At 38.8% G+C, this 17,248-nt stretch overlaps 2 protein-coding genes across 4 annotated transcripts; one reads left to right on the top strand and one right to left on the bottom strand.

Annotated features, from left to right (window-relative positions):
* The first annotated feature begins 461 nt into the window (after window positions 1-461).
* Window positions 462-12,542, top strand: LOC124823410 (MOB kinase activator-like 1A). The gene is made up of 7 exons (XM_047295601.2): window positions 462-609; window positions 2,427-2,475; window positions 5,183-5,291; window positions 5,440-5,533; window positions 6,379-6,512; window positions 11,777-11,940; window positions 12,106-12,542. Exons 1-7 carry the CDS (start codon window positions 587-589, stop codon window positions 12,178-12,180), a joined length of 648 nt encoding a protein of 215 aa, XP_047151557.1. The 5' UTR covers window positions 462-586; the 3' UTR covers window positions 12,181-12,542.
* Window positions 12,543-13,197: 655 nt separating this feature from the next.
* LOC124823408 (plant viral-response family protein) lies at window positions 13,198-16,962 on the bottom strand. Of its 3 annotated transcripts, XM_047295600.2 has the most exons (4): window positions 16,639-16,962; window positions 16,522-16,539; window positions 15,211-15,696; window positions 13,198-13,942 (listed from the first exon to the last, which is right to left on the bottom strand). In XM_047295600.2, exons 3-4 carry the CDS (start codon window positions 15,555-15,557, stop codon window positions 13,453-13,455), a joined length of 837 nt encoding a protein of 278 aa, XP_047151556.1. In that variant the 5' UTR covers window positions 15,558-15,696; window positions 16,522-16,539; window positions 16,639-16,962; the 3' UTR covers window positions 13,198-13,452. The 3 variants fall into 3 exon arrangements, with proteins under 3 accessions (XP_047151556.1, XP_047151554.1, XP_087957141.1); XM_047295598.2 differs by lacking the exon at window positions 16,522-16,539; XM_088101015.1 differs by lacking the exons at window positions 16,522-16,539; window positions 16,639-16,962 and having other exon boundaries at window positions 15,211-16,509.
* Between the last annotated feature and the right edge of the window lie 286 nt (window positions 16,963-17,248).

Raw genomic sequence — 17,248 nt, forward strand, 5'->3', positions numbered from 1 at the left:
CTCCGTTAACTAAATTTAACGGGAGGGGCTCAATTGATTCAAATTACCACTTATAAGAACTCAATTCGGGATTCTAAAAAGAAGGGGATCAAAATGGGAAAACCTCACATAAATAGAGACAACTAAAAGTTTAAACCTTGTTTTTACTTTAGTAATACAAGTAGTTCGATTGTGATTCAAATATGATTCAATTATTAAACTTTAAATCATACCTTAATTTGCTTAATCATCAATTAAATTTTAAAAATATTAAGTGTTAAAGTAGTTTCAATTTTTAATAAAAATATATTTTGATTCCTCAGATACTAATTAGCAATTTACATCATAAGAAACATTTAAATAATAAATAAAGGTAATCTTATTTTAAATACGAAATATATCATTACTAATTATTACACCACGCACACGTCAAGCCGAAGGGACCAAGGAGTGAATAAAAATAGAAAAAAGGGTGATTCGGTAATTGGCACAAAAATTAAAAATAAAATATTCGAATTCTAAAGTCGAAATCTTGTGAGTGGAAAAGACGCCATAGACGAAAAGTTTTCCTCTCTCTCTCTCCCTCTCTCCCTCTCTCAACCCAGCGATGAGCCTCTTCGGTATAGGCAGGTAAGTGCGAAAGTTTTAATTTTTACTACGATTCTCACTTCTCAACTTTTAATTTCCGAGTTTTACTTTCTTTGATTTTTGTTTGCAATTAATGGATTCTTCTTCTCACAGTTTGTTATGTTCTGTGATCCGATCACTGATCTTTGTTCAATATTTAAATGGGTAGTTTATTTTCAATTAAACAACTTAATCTGGATCACGTTTTTTACATTCAAGTATATGTATTTGGGGAAATTTAGTGCGCACTGCTACTATGTTTATCAGTGATCTATTGTTAATTCATCGTACTATCTAATTACCCTTAGTAATTTTGTTGAGCAGGTAGAATTGAAGTGGATTTTGTGTATTCTATGTTTGGGGAATAGGATATTTCGGGGAGCTTTTTTTTTTTCTTTAAAGGGAGTAGGTTGTTAGGCTTCTTTTGCATGCTCATAGTAAACTTAATAGAGCTTAGATGATGATGAATTGATTGATAAGTAGAGTAAAGTTGTTTTAGAAAACAGTTATTAAGCAAACAAGATAATGAAAAGGAAATCAAACAAACCCTTGTTCTTTTCAACTTCAATAATTATATTAGAGAGAAAGTTCACCATGCACCGTCCAAGCAAATCCAGAATTATTTCAGTGGATAAAATAACTAATGGCGAATCTCCCTTTTTATTCCATAGGATTTTCCTCGCAGTTTATTTAAGATTGATATTTCTTAACATAACTCACTACACTTCTCTTAATTTCACATTTGAGCAAGTGTATGAGATTTGGTGAAAGAGCCTTATTTTCCTGGTTTAATTTTTTTAATTGGCCCGCTAAACATGATTTCTAATTAATCTATCTGAGATTCTGAGTGTAAGGAGCTTAGATGTCGATTTTCTGCTATTGTTTTCAATGGTGAGTGGTAGAAGGACAAAATTCTGCCATATAAATGCGCCATTGTGGTGTGTGGCTCCACCATAACGGGCCTCCCTTCAAAAATTGCCTGGGCAGTAGGCAAAAAAATTGCAGCGCCATTCCACAACTAAAGAACAGTCATTTAACAACAACGTTATTCCCTCCCTATTCATTTGCTTCTTTTTCCGTTATTGATGTGCCACTGTTTTCTGTTCTCCTAGTTAATGTTAAACAAATTTAATTTCTGAAGTGTTAAAATATTAGTAGATACTAGTAGATTATAATAGTGTTGACTTTTCATTATTTCTTCACTGTCATAACTATTGGTACAATGGTTACTTCTATGAAAACAAATACTTGAACCTTTAAATTCATTGGTAGTTTAATATGAAGACAAAAATGTTTCAGTTGTCACTTCAATTGATTGTCTATAGAATTCCTTCATTACCTCTATGTCCTATCATGTGATCAGTAATCCATACTTCTTTAGCATTTCAAAAGTATTTAGACCCTTTCATGTCAGTCTTACCTTTCGATGTTTTCTTTCTTTATACCAAACTAAACTGCTTTATTATGGTGACACAGATGATCACTACTCATATTTGGCCTGCAATTTTTTTAATGTAAAGACTTGCTGATTAATGGACAACTAGTTGACACAGATATTTATATAATCTGGACGTTCAAGTTTAATAGACTCCCCCCTCTCACTAAACAGTTACAAATATGTGAAATGATCACTGTTAAAAAAAAGAATATTCAGCAGTAGAGAAATAAAATAATTATTATGCTATTAGTGCAACTTTGGGTGATACTATTATGCATTTCACAAATGCAAACAATGTTGATGAAATATTTTTAGTAATTTAGTTTAATTTGATTCTCTTCCTTCTTTCGTTAGTATCTTACCTGATATTGTTCTGCAACAGAAACCAGAGAACATTCCGTCCAAAAAAAAGTACTCCATCTGGAAGTAAGGTGGGTTTCTATTATTTTTCTGGGATCTTTTTTTAGATATTATTTGTTCTTGATGATTTAAGTTTTTTTTTTCTCATTTAAAGCTGAGAGCCTTGCTGTTATGACCATTTCAGTTTTTATTTCATTCATTATATCACACGTGCATGGATGGGAAGGAATTGCTTTAACCTTACACAGAGCTCACGAAAGGCATCCTAATGATTAATCAACAAAATTAGATTGCTTGAAGCACTAAAGTCCTTTTGTTAAAAGACCCTGTTCAAAATCAACTGAGAGAATCTCTGCAATATAATAGTATTTTATTTTTCTTAGAATTTAGAAATATGATGTTAAAAGGATAAGAATTTAAGAAAAAGGAACACGTTTAGAAGTAAATAGTTTGATCCTCCCAAATGAGACTATTTTTTGCCAGTGAAAAGATGATGTAGGTGTTAGAATATTTTACCTATTTATCATCATTATATTGTGTGTAGGGTTACCCTATTTATCATGATTATATTGTGTCTAGAATTTCTCTATTTATCATGTACTCTTGTATCAGTTTATTCTTATAAATAGAAGATTATGAGAGGGAACAATCAAGCTCTCTACAATTATTTTACAGTTTCAATCTCAAGTTGGTATCAGAGTAGGTTATCTGAGTCTCTTTGTACTCTATCTTTGTTGCTGCCGGTGGCAGCAGCCACCGGCGGCCTTATAAAAAAATTGTCTTTTTTGCAATTAGCAATCCTGTTCTTTTAGCTCATCGTCTGCAATGACCCTTTTATGCTATTTTCAACTATTCGCCGCCTCTCTCCACCATCGCCGGCCGCCGCTGCCGTCCGCCGTTCACCATCACAGTTTTGTCCGGCGACCAGTGGATTTGGATCATCTCCTCAAGCGATGGCCAACCCCGCCGGTGTTGAGGGATAGTTCTCCTCCAGGCAACGCCATGCGCACCACATCTGTTTGACATTCGTCGCCGTCGTGGTCATGTTTTCTTCGACGCCATGGGATGAGAGAAGTCTTCCAAAGGAAGAAATAAAAAAAAAAACTCTCTATTTCAGCATTGTACCTCTGTTTCAACATTGTTCCTTAGCCTCCTTTCATAATGTGTGTTTAGCTTTGTATATTCTAGCAGCTGTGATGTTCTTGATAGCTCGTGTCATTTATTTACAAGTGTTCAAGGAGAGTCGGTGCTATCAGTTGGTTAACACCAAGGAATGTCAACACCAAAGTCATGGGTTGAAGGTTGTTCATAGCATGAGGGGGAGTCTATTTCTGGCAAGATTCAAAATCTTAGTCAAACAATTTCACCAGCCCCTTGTCATGTTTTTGAATGCTTTGATGAATAAAGGAGACCATTATGACCTTTCACCTTCACAATTTGTCATCGGCGCATTGTCATTTTGTCGTTCGTCGTGAGGCCCCATCCTTACTGGATGGCAGTTTAGTCCCTACAGTTTGGTCGCTTTTAGTCAATACAGGCGCCATTAGTTAGTGATGACAATTTAGTCCCTGTAATTTGTCGCTTTTAGGCACTGCATACCCCATCCTTACTTGATTGCAATCCAGTCTCTGTAGTTTCTCCTTGTCTACCACTGTTGGTCGTCATCCACTTTTGATGGAAATCTTCTTTATCAAAGTCATCCTAGTTGAAGGTTCATGGTGCTAGTTGAAGTTTTGTGATTGTTCATTGCTGTCCAATATTATTCAACATAAGCTGATGTGAGTTGTTCGTCAATCTGTGTTTTGCACTTTTGCTATCCGCTAAGCACTATTTGTTGCACACTCTTGAAGACGAGTCCTATATTTCAAAAGGAGTCTCTTTGGCTATGCTGGATTGTGAGTCCAATTTGGTTTATAGACATTCTCTCTCGATGGTCTAAAGCATCCGTGCATCTTGTTCTAAGTCGAAGTTTCTAAGTTCCTAAAGAGATTTCAAATTGAGTTTATCTATCCAAGCTTGGTACATACAATTTGTATCCTCTAGCTTGAGGAGAAGTGTTAGAATATTTACCCTATTTATCATAATTATATTGTGTCTAGGGTTACCTTATTTATCATAATTATATTGTGTTTAGGGTTACTCTATTTATCATGTATTCTTGTATCAGTTTATTCTTATAAATATAAGATTATGAGAGGGATCAATCAAGCCTCCTAGAATTATTTTACAGTTTCAATCTCAAGTATAGGAAATGGACTTACATGGGATACTCAATAAATGTAATATTTAATTTTGTTATCGTCAAAGCAAAGTTACATTTAATGGAGTCATTTTATAAAATCATATTTTACAATATTACTTTGTATTGCACACACTCCAAAATTGGTGACGAATATCTAACGGTCATGCATTTAATATAATTTACGCATTTTCGGCATGTTCGCGTTTTGTTTTTGCCAGCTGGTCAAAATTGTCTGGACATGTCAATTTGTCATATTTGTTTCTTTTTTAATCTTTGGCTGAGGAGGGGAAGGAAGGAGTAATGGCGAAATTCGGTTAATTTTGCGTCGTGAGTGGTTGAGTTTATACATTGTCCTTACATATATAGATATAATTTGGGTTTTTTAGTTTTCAACTGGTTTTTTGAGACAAACGTGAGGCAGTGAGACAGAGAAGAGAGTAATCGGATGGTCTGTCTTGGATTTTTTTAGTTCACCCAGATCCAGTGGGAGATGAATGGAACTCTGCTGCTAATTATTATTATTCTTATTATTGCAGGGAGCTCAACTCAGAAAACATATTGATGCCACATTGGGTAGTGGAAATCTGAGGGAAGCAGTAAAGCTACCTCCTGGGGAGGATTTAAATGAGTGGCTAGCTGTCAACAGTAACTATTTCTCTCTCTCTCTAATTCCCTGTTAAGAGCAGTTCTACATGAAGTTTTCTTATGCCTTTTATTCTTGATTTCCTCCTGTATGTATTCATAGAATTCTGAGATGCAGTAATCTGACCCTTTTTTTCTGTCTACACTACAGCTGTTGATTTCTTCAACCAGGTGAATCTGCTTTATGGTACCCTTACAGAGTTCTGTACTCCCGAGAATTGTCGGACAATGTCTGCAGGACCCAAGTATGGCATATTTAACTGATTGATTTATTTGTTTACCTTTTCTTTTGAGGGGGAAAAGCATTTGTATGCTTTCTTCAATTATCTTTGCTGTTGGATGAAAAAAATCTGAGTTCCTTGAAACAATGTCGGTTGTGTATCTAGTATCTTGAGTTGAATGGTAACTAAATAACTATGAAGCTTGAAACAATGCTTTGTGTTCTGAAAGCTTATTACACTTTGGCATAAATTGTTTATTCCTTGTGAGTATCCCCTTCTATAAGAATTTGAATGTAGTTTTGTACAAAATAGTGCCATCACACTATTTTTGTAAAGAAAAAGGTTGCTTTTGCATAGTGCTGTTAAAGTTGCCATTTCTTCAGTTATTTGTGTTAATTTCTTTTTTGGTTCTCTGTATCTGCAAAATCATTAGCTATTCTTGCCAATTGTTCATATTTTATAGAATCTAGACTATATTTTGTTACTTGGCAGTGAGTAAGTTCTGCTCTTCCTTTCTGAAAGTACCTAAAAAATACTCCAGTTGAAGGTGTGTTAACCTTCCTTTAATATTTATAACAACTCTAGATCCATCTGCGCTATATATTTATACATTCTTGGCTCTTATGTTGTCTTTCCTTTCAGTTTTATGTTTCTGCAAAGTCATTGTAATTTGGATGCTCGAGTCAGTTCATTTTCTTGATGCTAGACAATATTTAGCAATGTTTGATTTTTGTGCTCTGCCCTTTTGATGGGAACTCTTGTGTTGTATGTAAACATACCTATAATGATAGTGAGAAGTCTAGATCCATTTGTATTAGATATTTATGCATCCGTAGTTCTAATGTTGTACTCTGTTCGGAATACTGTAGGTATGAATATAGATGGGCAGATGGTGTACAAATTAAAAAACCTATTGAGGTTTCTGCACCAAAATATGTAGAATATCTGATGGACTGGATTGAAGCACAGCTTGATGATGAATCCATATTCCCTCAGAAGCTTGGTGAAGATTTTAATATTTTTTTTCATTAATATTCTTAGATTATATGATTATCTTTTTCACTTTGTGATAGGAATAAGAAAAGGTGGTTAGTGTATGAGAGAAGGAATAAGTGCAACTGACTATAACAAACTAACTGTCTAGGACAGTTAAGGGGGGGAGCGTGTAAGATTGTATAAATACTGGCTGGTTAGAAGAGTTATGGGTTGTTGATTGTTTAGATTGTTAACGGGTACTTACCTGTTGAAGAGGGTTATGCCTCTGGGTGCTGTTTGTACAAACCTTTTACTGTGAATACAATTGATTTCTTCCAATCTTTCTGTGTTTCTTGGAGTGAAAGTGAGAATTGATATTAGGTTCCCAAGTCTGGAACCTAACATTTGGTCCGACCTGCCGGATACCCAATCGGAGTGTTATCGCACGTAGAGATGGAGGGAAGAATGGTGGTAGTCGAAGGGCACTTAGAGGCGGTCGAAGTGGCAATAGCAGAGACGAAAGCTGATACGGGGGCGTTGCGACAAGAGACGGCGGCGATACGCCAGGATGTCCAGGCAATCTTGAAGGCGCTTGGAGAACGTCACCGCAATAACCACGGGAGGCAACAGGGGGAGAGTGAGTCGTCGGTGAACGATAATGGTGGTGGTCCAAGCGGCGGAGGGGGAAGAAATGGAGACGGTAACCAAGGAGGTATGAGCCAATGGAGGAAACGAGTCGAATTACCAGCCTTTGAGGGGGGCGAACCTTGGGTATGGATTGGCAGAGCAGAGAAGTTTTTCGAAGTACAGAAGGTGGCGGAGGAGGAGAAACTGGAACTGGCCTTTATCAGTATGGATGGCTACGCCGGAAGCTGGTTCCGATTCTGGCGAGAGAAAACCAAGAACCTTTCTTGGGATGGGTTGAAGAGAGCTCTTGGTATCCGTTTTGGAGGAGGAACACGAGGAACGGTGTATGAAAGGCTGTCAACCATACGACAGTCGGGACCGGTGGAGGAGTACATACGCGATTTTGAAGTTCTGGTGGGGCAGACGACCCAGATACCCGAGGAGCAGATCATGGGGTATTTCCTGTCCGGTCTGAGGGAAGAGGTGGGCGATCATGTCCGGCCACATGATCCACCGGATTTGATGACCGCCATGCGAGTGGCGAGGGATGTGGAGAAATTATGCACGAAGACCGGAGGAGGGTGGTTATCCAAGAATCAGAATTCTTGGGGGAAGGCGTCGGGTTCGGTGACGGTGCGAGGAGGAACGGCGGAAAGTGTGGGGTCTGTTAATAAAGACGCGACACAGGGACGGAATAAGGGGCTGGCTACTAGCGGCGGAGGTGATCGGACTGTTCGCAATCTACCTTACCCGGAGTATCTTAAACGAAGGGAAGAGGGTCGTTGTTTCAGATGCGGCGGACCCTTCAGTCCCGGCCATCGCTGCCCAGAGAGGGGCCTCAAAATGCTAATTGTGGTTGAGGAAGAGGAGGAGGTAGAAGGCGAAGAAGTGTCGGAGACGAGCCTTGCGACAATGGAGTTGTCGGCACTGTCCGCCGGAGGACTGACGACACCCAAGACAATGAAGTTACGAGGACACATCGGACAAAGAGAGGTATTAATTCTAATTGATAGTGGCGCGAGCCACAATTTCATTGATCGACGGTTGGTGGAGGAACTGCGGATGACGGTGACAAAAACACAGCCGTATTTGGTGAGTCTGGGGGACGGGCAGAGGAAGAGAATCAGTGGCTGTTGCGAAAAGGTAGCGTTGGAGATAGGAGAGGCTCAAGTTGTGGAACGTTTTTACATCTTCGAGCTCGGAGGGGTGGAGGTCATCTTAGGGGTAGAGTGGCTAGCAAAGCTTGGGGAGGTGACGGTGGACTGGAGAGTTTTAACGATGAAGTACAGACAAGGAGATAAGAGGATAATTGTACAAGGGGATCCCACGTTAGAGAGGAGGGTGGTGGGCCCCGAAGCTTTAAAAAAAATAGATGAGGTGGCAACATGTTTTTTGGTCTGGGAGTTGGGCCTGTGCGAGACCCATACAGGCAGCCCAAAGTGTTCAGGCCTTACGGAAAAACAGAAGCAGCAGATGGGGGATTTACTAGAACAACATGACGTGGTGTTCACGGAGCTTGAGGGGTTGCCACCTAGCAGGGAGACGGTGCATCAGATACACCTTAAAGAGGGAATTGGTCCGATCAATGTCAGGCCGTACCGATACCCACATGTAATGAAAGATGAGATCGAGCAGCAAGTTTCGGAGATGCTCCGATCGGGGGTGATCCGTCCGAGCCATAGCCCGTACTCCAGCCCAGTAATTTTAGTCAAGAAAAAAGATGGCAGTTGGCGTTTCTGCATAGACTACAGAGCCCTGAATAGAGCGACGGTGCCAGATAAGTTTCCCATACCGGTGATAGAAGAGCTGTTGGACGAGTTAGGGGGGGCTTCCTATTTTTCTAAGGTGGACTTGAAGGCCGGGTACCACCAAATCCGCATGGCCGAGAAGGATATCGAGAAGACGGCGTTCCGCACGCACCAGGGACATTACGAGTTTGTCGTGATGCCTTTCGGGCTCACCAACGCGCCGGCAACATTCCAGAGCACTATGAACCATCTCTTCAGGCCCTATTTGCGGAAGTTTGTGCTCGTATTCTTCGACGATATACTGGTCTACAGTCGAACTTGGGAGGAGCACTTGGAGCACGTTGGGAAAGTCCTGTCAACACTGAGACGGGATCAGTGGGTGGCCAATCGGAGGAAGTGTGAGTTCGGGCAAACCCAAGTCAAATACTTGGGACACATTATCTCTCACAAAGGCGTGGAGATGGACGATGAAAAGATAAAGGCGGTGGTGGATTGGGAACGGCCAAAATCAGTGAAGAGTGTGAGGGGATTTTTGGGTTTGTCGGGGTATTATCGAAGGTTCATCAGGGACTACGGCAAAATTGCCAGGCCTCTAACGGATCTATTGAAAAAAGGAGGATTCACCTGGAATGAGAAAGCAGAGGAGGCATGGCAAGCGTTGAAGACAGCCGTCACGACAGCCCCGGTATTGTCCCTCCCAAATTTTCAGCAACCCTTTCACATTGAGTGTGATGCGTCGGGCAAAGGGGTTGGCGCTGTATTGATGCAGGGGAAGAAGCCGATAGCCTTTTTCAGCAAGGCCTTATCTGAAGGAGCTCTCAGCAAGTCCATTTATGAAAAAGAACTGATGGCTCTGGTATTAGCGATCCAGCATTGGCGTCCTTATCTTTTGGGACAGAGATTCATAGTCCACACTGACCAGAGGAGCCTCCGGTATCTCTTGGAGCAGCGCATCACGACACAGAATCAACAAAACTGGATAGCTAAATTGCTGGGATACGATTTTGAAATCATATATAAGGTGGGGACTACCAACCGAGTGGCAGATGCGTTGTCCCGAAGAGATGAGGGGGTGAACGACGAAGATAAGGAGTTGTCGGTGATAGCCAGGCCCTATTGGCAAGATTTCGAAGAAGTAATGAAGGAGGTAGCCGAGGACGAGAAACTACGTAAGGTGATAGAAGAGATAGAGGTGGACCCAAATTCTCACCCAGCATACACGATAGAACATGGAAGACTGCACTACAAGGGGAGGTTGGTGTTGTCGGCGCAGTCTTCGTGGCTACCAAGATTGATGGCAGAGTTTCACCTAACACAGATGGGGGGTCATTCAGGAGTTTACCGGACGTATAGGAGGATAGCTCAGTCCTTATTTTGGGTGGGGATGAAAAAGGACATTACAGAGTTCGTGGCTAAATGTCTTGTGTGCCAACAACACAAGTATTTAGCGTCATCACCGCAAGGATTACTACAACCCTTGCCCATTCCGAATGCAATATGGGAAGAGCTTAGCATGGATTTCGTGGTGCGGCTACCTAAGTCTCAGGGGTACGACGCTATTTTAGTGGTGGTGGACCGACTGAGCAAGTATGCCCATTTCATACCACTCAAGCATCCTTATTCGGCAAGGACGGTGGCTGAGATTTTTCTAAGAGAAGTAGTACGGTTGCATGGGATTCCAAAATCCATCGTGACCGACAGAGACCCCTTGTTCTTAAGCATGTTCTGGAATGAATTGTTCAAAGGCCAAGGGACGCAGTTAAAAATGAGCACCGCGTATCACCCGGAGACGGACGGGCAGACAGAGGTGGTGAACCGGGTGTTAGAAGGATATCTCAGGTGTTTCTGTTCAGAGCAGCCAAAAGGGTGGATGACTGTGTTATCGTGGGCGGAGTTTTGGTATAACACGTGCTATCAAGGGGCAATCCGATGCACCCCTTTTGAGGCTGTCTACGGGCGAGCACCTCCCTCCTTGCACAGATTCATTCCTGGTGAATCTCTAGTGGAGGCTGTGAATCAAGAGCTTCAAACAAGGGACGAAGCTTTGAAACAATTGAAGTTTCATCTTGAGCGCGCGCAAGATCTTATGGTGCGACAAGCTAATAAAAAGAGGAGGGTTGCGAACGTGGCAGTAGGGGACTGGGTGTATTTGAAGATACGACCCCATAGGCAATCCTCGATGCCTACCAGACTCCACCCAAAGCTATCAGCCAGATACTTTGGGCCGTTCCGGATAATTCAGATGGTAGGGGAGGCAGCCTGTAAGCTGCAGCTGCCAGAGACAGCTCGAATACATCCTGTGTTCCATGTTTCACAGGTGAAAAAGGCATTAGGAGAACATCCGGCGGAGAGGGAGTTACCACCGGACCTGCAGGCAGAGGGGCCTTCGTTTTGGCCCATGAAAATTTTGGGAAGGAGGCAGAGGACCGAAGAAGGCAGAAGTGTGCAGCAGGTGCTGGTCGAATGGCAACAAGGAGGGCCAGAAGGGGCCACTTGGGAAGATGAAATAACAATCAAGGAGCAGTACCCTGATTTCAACCTTGGGGACAAGGTTGATGATGAAGGGGGGGGTATTGATAGGAATAAGAAAAGGTGGTTAGTGTATGAGAGAAGGAATAAGTGCAACTGACTATAACAAACTAACTGTCTAGGACAGTTAAGGGGGGGAGCGTGTAAGATTGTATAAATACTGGCTGGTTAGAAGAGTTATGGGTTGTTGATTGTTTAGATTGTTAACGGGTACTTACCTGTTGAAGAGGGTTATGCCTCTGGGTGCTGTTTGTACAAACCTTTTACTGTGAATACAATTGATTTCTTCCAATCTTTCTGTGTTTCTTGGAGTGAAAGTGAGAATTGATATTAGGTTCCCAAGTCTGGAACCTAACACTTTGGTTCCTTAAACTATAAAATCTTTCAGGTTCACCATTTCCTGCCAACTTCAAGGAAGTTGTGAAGACGATATTCAAGCGTTTGTTCCGTGTATATGCTCACATATATCATTCTCACTTTCAGAAAATTGTGAGCCTCAAAGAAGAGGCCCACTTAAACACTTGCTTCAAGCATTTTATACTCTTCACCTGTGTAAGCCTCATCTTTTCCTTTTACTTGTTTATTTTGCTGAAGTAACTTATCTGGCTTTTTGTCTATCAATCTATTTTTAAAAAAATAATATTATTAATAATATAAATAAACTATTTGTCTATCAGTATAGATTTTGTTTGAAATTAACTAGTTTTTGTTATGCAGGAGTTTGGGCTGATTGACAAAAAGGAGCTGGCACCCCTTCAAGAGCTTATAGAGACCATTATCGTCCCATACTAGAGAAGTGAATCGGGTCCTACCTTCTGTGAAAAATCTTATCCTAGAAAGCACAACTAATGTATTACTCTAAATAGAAACTGCATTTTAGTATTTGACTTCACAAAGCCTCCTTGCATTTGTCGTGTTATATGTGCTTGGGAACAGGATCTAAGTTATCCTTCTTCAAAGCTTACCAGAGCATCTTTTATATGCAGTGGGGCATCATAGATTTAAAAAAGAAGTTAATTGCAATGGTTCATATATGCTAAATGTGAAGTTTGAAGTTGGAAGGTTGTTTGCCAAAACAATGTTCACTAATAATTTAGTAACACATGAACTATGCATATTTCTATGGGATTGCTCCTACACTTTTATTGGATAAAGTGCTCTGTAGTTTGATTTTTATATATATATATATATATATATATATATATATATATATATATAACGTGGTGGAAATTGAAAAGGAAGAGACCACTGCACTTTTTTTTAATTTGATTAGATTGCAACTGAATATAATTTGTTTAAATATTAAAGATGAAATTTTCAGTCTCTGAAATTGTAGCTCATTTTCTGAAACTAAGAAAATTTTGAACAAATTCTTATATTTTTTTAGCTTTTAAAATCAATCTTCATTTTGTGGTCTCTTGTACATGGATTTAAGTGATGATATTATGAATATATTTAGGGATTAAAAAGGAGAAAAATGACTTTCAGACATAGTTTTTTATATATTTTAGTTCTAAAGATTTATATTGGTGAGATAAATTTAGATTAAATTGATGAGATTCTTCATAGAAAGCAAAGTATAAATTGCAAATATAAAGTAGGCGCAAGCGTCCTAAAAGCTGGTTTGATAAACTTTACTGTTGTGGCGCTCTCATGATATTTTTAGCCAATATGAAATTATCTTTTCTCTTTAATCAGCTGTTAGTTTATTTTTGTCTGAAAAAAATGATCCCTTTAAGGTCCAATGCATCATCATTATCATCAAGAATGAATGATGACCAATAACATATGATGTAAGTGGAATCCACATTTTGTAATCAGCAAAAATCATTTTGTAATCATATACCTCAAAAACAATCCAAAGTTACTTTAACATCAGATTCCTAAAATTATTGTCACCACAAAAATCTATCTATTTTTTTTTCTCTCTTGGGGTACTTTTCATTTTTTCTGTGATCATATATGCATGAACCTTTTCACTTCATCGTTATACAGCCGTGTCAATAAGAAACTACTCTCCAAATACATCACCACTATCTCTAGAAAAAAACTAGCAACACTGCTTCAATCCTCATCAAATCCAACCTGAAATTCATGCAAACTCTTAACTTCATACTTCCCATATCTTGATGCAGCAAAGCCATATGATACCACAGTTCCCACAAGGACCACAAGAACAGCAACAAAGAGCTGAAAGTTAGCAAGCAATTCACCCCGAACCTCACTATCAGCAGAATGACATGTGACACTCATCTCCCCAAGCTTACAGCCACTTGGCATCATAGGGCCATACAGAACAAATGCAGTCTGATAGAACCAAAAACCTTGAAGTGCTATAGCAATGCCATTGCATAAATCCACTGGAAAGCTTGTTGGCAAAAGGGCTCCAGCAATTGAAGATAAAATGCAGAGTCCCACCAGGAAGACAAGGAGGGTGTGATAATAGCCCTCCAGACCCTTGTGTGTTGTTGAGTGGAAGTAGAATAGAAGGTACTCTGCACAGAATGCTGAGGCTGCAATCAAACAAAGAGCACCTTCTGGCAATGGAAGAAATCTGTTAAGAAAAAGTCACAAGGAAAGATGATTAAAAAGGTATAAAATAAGATGCTTGAAAGGAAATTGGTAACTGTTCCAATTTAGGTTGCATGTCTAGTAAACTAGAGATCATGATATAAAACTATAATCAATGACAGACTGAAGAAATGATAGGAAAACAAGAATATGCAGTTAAAGATAGAGTCTATGAATGAATCATTATGATTGGGAAAAGAAAAGATCATTGGCAGTTGAACTAATTGAAAACCTCCTGAGAAAAAGCTTTACTTCTTGTTCACCAAATTCCTCGAGGTAATTAAATTGGTTGTTAGTTTCTTCACATCTTATCTAAATGTTCCTTAGCCAAACTAAACACAGTAGGTTAAAATCAACTTTTGTTAAAGTCCCCACATGATAAACTTTACACTCTGGTTTTTATAAAACAAACGTTATGAAATTATTCTTGTTATTTGCTGATTTTTAGAAATTTGTTCAGGTTTAAAACCAAAATGTAGAAGTTTGTTATGTAAGATTAAACTGAAGAATAATGTGAAATGTAGAGACCAAATATTTAATTTCACCAAAAATAAATTAAGGTGAACGGCATAACCATTTCCCTGCACAGCAAATATTATTTTGAATTTTCATTTCATATCCCCACAGCTTCCAACAGAAAACCAAACCAAACGCAACTAGTGCTGTCTATGAATGCAATGTGGCACAAGGAGCAAAGAATGCATTATGTACACATGTACACAAAAAGTACCAAATGAAATTTGTCTATGCTGCTTAAGGACTAATATATCTTGTAAGAAACTTTGTTAATTCTTGAAAACGCCAATTAAAAATAAAGGGAAACTCTAGAAGTAGAAAGTGAATAATGGGAAAGCGTATATGGCGTGGAGTTATCTATCTCACAAATTATCTTAACTGTTTGAATCAGCATCCCATTACTCATCATACAGCAGTAGCACTGAAAACCTACTTTCACTTAAAAAGCAGGTTAGCAGAACGTGATTTCAAGATCTTTAGTTTAACTTCAAGAACCAGACACAATGAATGAAAAGCAAAGTTTCAACTGTTGGAAAAAAACTGGTAGAATCGAGCATTATACCCTTTTAGACATTAGAGAAATGTTAAATCAAGATTTGGATTGTCTAAACTATGAGTAATCAAGATTTAGACAGAGAAAACTGAGTTAAACAGTATTAGTTCTTCAAGAAAAAGAACATTCAAATTATAAAGCAAAATTTATCCTATTGGAGAGAGAGGGAGAGAGGAACTAACCTGGTCTCTTGGGAAAGTAAGGCAACGACACCGAAGATGAAAAACATGAGAAGCATTCCTGAGTGCTCAAAGTCATTCATATGAGAAGGATTAAGGACCCCATTAACAAAAAACTTGAGGTGAGTTGAATACAAGAGCTCGATGCACATGTCAATGAAAGCACCGATTGTAATAACATACAGCTCCAGGTGCTTGAGCCTCCCGTCAAACCCTGGCACGGGATTCCAAACCCTCACTTCAAATTTCTTAGGATTACGAACATATCTCACCACAGAGCCCCATATGTGCCACAACCCAATTACAAGAAACAGTGTCCCTGGCAAAGCATGACCCTTGAAAGATCCCATGCTGCTGATCAAATTTTACCTCTCCAAATTACAATCTCCTCAGTATTTAACCAACTTGGCCTTCAATGATCCCTTAGCTGGACCAGATTAAATAGATGATCACCGAAGAATTCCCCCTTTATGAGCTAACTAACTATTCCTGTTAACAATAATGGCACCATCAGTTTTCAAACAATAAATAGCAGCCTTTTTGGACAGAATCTTCTTAAATTATATATATATATATATATACACACACTTTTCAGTTTCCTTGTCTGCTATATCTGATGTGCTTCAAAATTTAAATTGTTTATTATTTTTACTGCAACTTTAACAGTTTAAAATCTTTTCTTTTACAACAGGATCCAGCAAAGCCACCTTCTACCAAGAATCAAAGATGGATCCTACCCGGCCCTTGAATTTACAAGAGAAACTAGCAAAGCCAAGAGGTGTTGACTATGCAATTCTAGTGCAGTTCTGATTCAGTGATTTTTTGTGAAATAAGATAGAAGCGACCCCGGTTCAGTGCTTCTATTGATTCACTCGAAAAGTCTGGTTTTCAGAGTCAATCTTAAGTTTCCATTTTGACAGAGATAAAGAAAAACTCTTCACACAAGTCCACATCTCAAAGGGCGAGGAATCATATTCAGTCAATCAAAATAAATCAAAGAAAAAAAATCCTCCAAACAAGTCAAAATCTAGAAACTCGGGCTCAAAACAAAAAACTCAGCCAGGACAAAGAAATTAGAGAAGGAAACGGGAAAACAAAAACAAGGGATGAATCGATAACTGAAACAATATCTCAACCTACGTAGAAAGAAAAAAAAACAACAATAAAGTATAACCCATCTTATACTCATGATTAAATCAGAAAACACAATTTCCTCTCCCCTCCTATACATATCTATCTGGGTCAGATTGTGTGTGTGGGCATGAAAGTTTAGATTTTTATAATCTACATCAGATGCATAGTTGGGCACTTTACACTGTGGATAATGGGGTTCTGAAAAAAATAAGCATAATCATGAAGTAAGAAAATAACAATGATGAAAATCGAAAAAGAAAAAGAAAGAGAGAGATAGAAAGAAGGTGTATTACTTACCGAAGGAGTGATTGGTTTAAATTCATAAACTACTGTCTCTCTCTCCGATTCAAAAAGCTACGTTCTTCTTGACCACGACAACTTCGTTGAACTCATCAAGCAGAGACAGAAAAAAAAAGAAAAAAAAACTTTGGTGGCACAAACTGCAAAGAGTGGTATGATGATGGGTTCGTGGGATCTGAGACCAATGATGTTTGGTTTTGTGGGGTTAAAAGGGTGAATCAAAGAAGCATCCTTGAGATTCACCAAAAAAGAAAACCAACGTAGTTTAATTGGAAACTGCGGTCTCTTTCCGCATCTGTTTTCTTCCATACACAAGTGGGCACGATAACATTTTACAATCTCAATCGATGTAACAATATTATTATTTTTTACTTAAATAAACTATATAACAATAAGATGAAACAAATATAATATATAGTTTACACGGGCTTCAAAAGATAACAGCTTGTCAGAACATAAATCACATCATTATTACATGGTCTGTGCTATTATTTTTTTTAGAGATAATAATGGCATTTCGCCGCCGGCCTGTTCACCTTATTCCTTTTTGAAAAAAACAAGATATATATATATATATATATATATATATATATATATATATATATAT

This window comes from Vigna umbellata, chromosome 10 (assembly GCF_029865625.1).
Source record: "Vigna umbellata cultivar VRB3 chromosome 10, Vumbellata_1.0, whole genome shotgun sequence".
Lineage (NCBI taxonomy): Eukaryota > Viridiplantae > Streptophyta > Magnoliopsida > Fabales > Fabaceae > Vigna > Vigna umbellata.